At 34.9% G+C, this 5,411-nt stretch overlaps 1 protein-coding gene across 1 annotated transcript; it reads right to left on the bottom strand.

The window, feature by feature from the left end:
• Window positions 1-256: 256 nt before the first annotated feature.
• LOC145077147 (putative serine/threonine-protein kinase WNK9) lies at window positions 257-4,342 on the bottom strand. Its single transcript, XM_079022919.1, has 7 exons — window positions 4,120-4,342; window positions 3,979-4,016; window positions 3,643-3,870; window positions 3,340-3,560; window positions 2,734-2,891; window positions 2,207-2,597; window positions 257-1,456 (listed from the first exon to the last, which is right to left on the bottom strand). The coding sequence occupies exons 1-7, from the start codon at window positions 4,195-4,197 to the stop codon at window positions 552-554; spliced, it is 2,019 nt and encodes a 672-aa protein (XP_078879045.1). The 5' UTR covers window positions 4,198-4,342; the 3' UTR covers window positions 257-551.
• Window positions 4,343-5,411: the final 1,069 nt, after the last annotated feature.

The raw sequence follows: 5,411 nt of genomic DNA, 5'->3' as shown, positions 1-5,411 counted from the left end.
TGGGAAGCATAAATAGACTTGGGATCAGGAGGGTCAAATCACCTTCAGTTTTCAATCTAATTAACTAATTTTTAATTCTTCTAAAGGATTTCACAAACCAAATGTCCCTAACGTCAAAGTATCATTCTAAGATGCTAATCATCAAAATATGGTAACAAAGAAAGGACCATCACCTTACCAGTTTTGTATGTATACTCTAAACTAGTTATCTAGTTTAATAACCAAATTGAATGAGTTATATAAGAACAGAGCATAGTTTTATTCAATATTCCTCCATTCAAAAAGTAATCAAATAAATATACACCTTCCAATCATGATCCAGGTAATTTACCCAATAAATGATGGTTTTGGGAAAACCCCATGTATAAGTATGATATTAGATGGCAATGTACACTCTCACAATAGATCTCAAAGATACGGTATTTGCAACCTTGAGCAGAGGGCTGTACAAAAAATATCACAAAGAAAAACAACCTATCACCACCTTATTGTTCTTGGGGTCTAAAAAAAGAATCCAGGAAACCTTTTTTCCAATAAAATCCCAAACCATCTCAACCATCTATAGCATCCACGGGAAGAGAAGTTGCCCTATGAAGAGCTTGAGGAAGCAAATAATTGTCCTCAAAACTTGTCTCTTCGCATGTCTCATCATTTATAGGAAAAGAAACAAAATGTGTCCCCGAGGCGAATGATTTTAATAAATGATCATCATCCTTGTGTTCTATTGAAGATGACGATTTTTCTTTTGGATGTTTACTAGAGCTAGAATAAACTTTTGGAGCAAGTCCTAGTTGTTTATCTCTAAGCTCCCTTAGCTCCATCTGATATTTGGCCTTGAGCCATCTGAGTTCTTGTCTAATTTCGTTTTCATAATCATCTGCAAAATCTTGTTGTTCGTGGGGAGCAGTTTCAGTTTCCTCCAATACCTTTAACTTCACCGCCTTCAAAACTTCTCGTTCTCCTGGTTCGTCCTCTGTACACGATTGATATTCACTCGTGCCCATTTCTGGTCCCTCGTGATGAGCCCATATATCAGAATATTGTAATCCATCGGACTGGCTTGAGACCACGGGTGCACCCTCGGTGACACAATGCTCTGACCCTTCAAATTGATAAGTTATTTCTTCAAAACGGCCATGGATGGCGGCACAATGGTGGCGCGAACAGTGAAGTAGGTTTTTTCCATTCGTGGTCCTTGCGGGTAAGTAGTTGATTCGGGAACCGTTTGGCTCACAATTTTGGCAGAAACCGTTGTTCTCGTGATGCGGGCTTTCTTCTAATGGACTTAATCCTTTTTTCCAATCGGGCACTAAGCAAGAAATTTCACCATCGATCATGTCGGCTATCTTATGGACATCTTGATTGGTGATATCCAACTCGAAAACCATTTCATTTGCAACACTAAATGCTGTGTCGGATTCAATGTCGAAGGGGAAGTAAATATTCCGAACACGCCCTGCAAATATTTAGTCACCAATAATAGCTTATCACACAAGTTCCTTTTGATTGTTAAGCAAAGAAAAGTAAAGAAATTAAAACCTTATATCTTTACCACCATATCATCAATTAAGCCACTCAACTATTTTATGCTCTGATTAAACCGATATACTTTTTGGACTGTTCAGAAAGACTACACTTTCCACAATCACTTGGTTTTGATATCACGGTTTTCAGGGCAAAAATACAGAAAAGCATTACATACTTCCCACCATTTTATCGATTTAGCCACTAAGCTATTATTAATGCAATCAGAAGAAAAAAAAATAGTTCAGTAGAAAATTCTACAAAGCGGTGAAAGTATGTGTTGCCTTTCCTTATTTTGGCCCGTTTCTGGAAAAAGGGTTATTCTTCCGGCCGCAGACTCCCCCCCCCCCCCCCATAGCATCAAGTGAGATGCAAATCGAGTACACAGCAGGCCACTAGGTGGTTGGGGATAATCCACAATGGAATTAAAAATTCCCACCATGTGGTTGTTGAGCCTCAAACCCTTGACCTTTTCTGCAAGTATACCACCCTCAACAAATGGATGGGCGGGGGCTATTTTGCCCATTTTCACAACCAGGTAGGTTACCTAGGGAAATGGTTTGTTAAGGCCGTAAAAAAAAGTACAATGGTATAATCAAACAACATAACAAAGTTAAGTGACAAAATGCTGTCAAGCAATAACAATTTTCTACTGGATCTATAAAAAGGCACATACACATACCTTCTCTATCAGCAATTCGTAGCCTTAAGAAGATGCCATCGTCGTCGCCCCTCCTTCCCTTGATAGAAATATCGATGTCTTCAAGATGGTCTTGTTCTTGGGTTGTGAACAATTCAATTTCATTTCCTTCAAGTTCATAACCAAGATAGTTTGAGTAGTTATCGGTTGGTGGGCTGTTGGTAATTAAATGATTATTTATTAGAGGCATTCCGTCAAAATCTCTCCAGTAATCAATCGGCCTCAAATCGTAGCCATAATCGTCCGGTTGGAGAAAAGGGTCTTTGAGTAGCTCTTTTGCTGGAAGCCTAAGAGAAACGGTAACTAGACATTTCTCCACAAATTGTCGCACTTCGGGGTCTTTAACTTTGTACAGCGCATCCGGTTTTTTCCCCTATTTGGAAACAAATTAAGTTATATGATCATATCTTGGATGTGATTTGATGAATATATATATATATATATATATATATATATATATATATATATATATATATATATATATATAAAAGAAGTTAATGAGTTGATACCGAGATAACTTTCTTGTAGATCTGAGCGGGATGAGTACATTCACTATAAGGATATTCAAATGTGACCATCTCCAAAATGCACATTCCAAAAGCGTATATATCCACCAATTCATTGTATTCCTCGGCATAAACCTCGGGAGCCATGAATTCCGGTGTTCCTGAGAGCAAACAAAAAGTTGCAAATATCAAAAGGGTTCTTCCAACAACCCCTGAGCCCCAAGAGCATCATGTGAGATGTAAATCAGATATGGAGCCCAATCCCACAAATGAAGTGTGGGAAAGAGGAATTTAGTTTTGACTGTCTTACGAAAATGAGTTAAATAAATGCATCTGCGAATTATAACAACTGGAGCCGTTACATAAATGAACTACTTTAGATGGAATGCAATTATGACCTACTGCTAAAACCTCCCATAAATAAAATATTTATGCGTATCTAAGTTTAAGATATACTACTAATTCATCAAAAATAATGATATAGAAAAAGAAATTTGTTTTGTTTGAGGTAGGTATGTATGTATGTATCAATTATCATATAGTATGTTTGTGCAAAAATACGACACAGGAAGGAATTAAGGCAGTGAAGTCAAGGAAGGGGGAACTCACCAACACAGCGAGCAGCATGAGATTTACGCAGAATGGCTGCAAGCCCTAAATCACCAATCTTGACTTCTCCTTGATTCCCATTAACAAAAATATTATCACATTTAAGATCTCTATGGATAACAGGAGGATCATGGCTATGGAGATAGAGCAGGCCTTTCAAGATCTGTCTACACCAATGTTTAATTGCTCTTAGATTAACCCTCCTGTGTTTCTGCCTATACCTAACCCCAAATTCCAAAATCAATCAAAAATCAGATCAAGAAACGCCCTGGCTCCAAGTCAAAGATTTTGGGATCAACTTACTGTCTAAGGGTACCAGAAGTGAACATCTCGGTCACAAAATTCATGTTCCTGTTCGCAGTATCAACCCAGGATGTGTAGAATTTCATGATATTGTTGTGTTTCAAGGTTTTCAGTAGATGGATTTCACAGTATAACCTCTCAAGATCCTCGGGACTTTGCAGGAAATCATACAGCTTTACCTGATTCCAGGCCACTTCTATGCCTTCATACTCATCGAAAGCCCTATAACTTTGAAATATTTTTTTAAAAGAAAAAAAAAAACACAAATCGATTTGTAAATCCCACATGATTATCTCGAAATTTCGAATACCGATCAAAAGTTTAGCAAGTTCTTACACTGTCTTTGAAGCTCCCTTCCCCAAAATCTCATTATACTGAAACAAGATGAATCGGAGGTTTTTAACTCATCATGGACTAACAAGAACATCAAGAAATCAGAAACCCCAAAAGGGGAAAAGAAAAAGTTTGGATTTTTACCCTTCCATATCTTCCGGTAGGATCTACTTCAACGAACTCAGACTCATCTGAATTAAGAGATGCAACACCGCCATTCATTATTTACTTGAGGGAGATGGTGCTGGACTAATCACGAAGATAGATGAAGATGGGTTTTACTGCAAGTAGTGCAATAATTGTGGAAAGAAGAGAGGGTAGATTGAGATGGAGATTGGAATCCTCCTCGTTGAGTCCATCAGGAAAAAAAAAAAAAAAAAAAAATGAAAGAAAGAAAAAAAGATTAAGGAAAGATAGACGAGATATTTCAACAACTCAGAGACAACGAGGCAAAAGATTTCTAAAAAGGCAAACACACATAAAAACTCTTTCTTTTTTCCTTTAGCCCCACAGACACAAGCACACACATATCATGACAAAAACACCTCTCTTTCTTTTCTTGTGTCCTCTTTTCTATCTCTTCACGAGCCACCCACACTCCCCCACACACACACATGCAATGGTGCCTTTGTCTACATATCAAATAAATTGTAGCCGGTCTAAAAAAAATAAAAAAAACAATTTGTATCCACCACTTGAAAATATGGTCATAAATTTGTTTAGGCTTTTGCTTCCCATATATTTCCTTGTCCTAACCCGTATTCATTCTTTGAGAATTTTCAATAGGAAATTTTTTAAATATTTATTACTATTGATTTTTTTATTAACCATTTATTATTATTAGAGCATATAATTTATTTGTGTTTTTGTATTAATCATTAAATATATATTGAATAATTAATATGTTTTTATGTTTTGTCATTTAACTTCTTCATACTTTAGTTACATTTCATTTATATCTTATTAAATATATTTTAGTTTTAAATATTTTTTTATTTATTTACCAATTAGTTATTTTATTAAATATTTAATGATATTTTATTTATGAAATATAAACATATAATGATTATATAATTTTTTTCAATCTTTTTGTGACTATTCTGTAATAGTTTTTTCGTATTAATTTTCCGAACGATATGTTGTAATATATTTCTTTTGTAACAATTTGTTGTAATCTTTTCAATAAGTTAAAAAACAATGTACGTTTAAAACTTAAATAATTAAATAAGAAGGTTTTATAAAACTTTTTAGATAGATATTGGTAATTAGTTAAATTTGTATATAAAAAATATAAAAATAAATTAACCATTAGATAAGTTATTTAATTAGAGGTTAAAGTTTTTGAATTTATGCTCAGACAATAATTTTAAGTTTTATTATAATTTAATCATTGGGGATGCTCTTACATATTTGTATATGTTTATTTCGGAAAAATT

The sequence above is a fragment of the Lactuca serriola genome, chromosome 9 (genome assembly GCF_051521515.1).
Source record: "Lactuca serriola cultivar US96UC23 chromosome 9, Lser_US96UC23_V15, whole genome shotgun sequence".
Lineage (NCBI taxonomy): Eukaryota > Viridiplantae > Streptophyta > Magnoliopsida > Asterales > Asteraceae > Lactuca > Lactuca serriola.
The sequence above is the reverse complement of the archived record's forward strand: the minus strand, read 5'-3'. Positions and strand labels throughout refer to the sequence as shown.

What these genes read in the sequence shown, in the direction of transcription:
- LOC145077147 (XM_079022919.1), bottom strand. Translation starts at nt 4,197, where the DNA reads ATGAATGGCGGTGTTGCATCTCTTAATTCAGATGAGTCTGAGTTCGTT. An exon ending in TCATGCTGCTCGCTGTGTTG is followed by an intron (nt 2,892 to 3,339) that starts GTGAGTTCCCCC and finishes GTTTGCTCTCAG; the next exon opens with GAACACCGGAATTCATGGCT. An exon ending in TCTACAAGAAAGTTATCTCG is followed by an intron (nt 2,598 to 2,733) that starts GTATCAACTCAT and finishes GTTTCCAAATAG; the next exon opens with GGGAAAAAACCGGATGCGCT.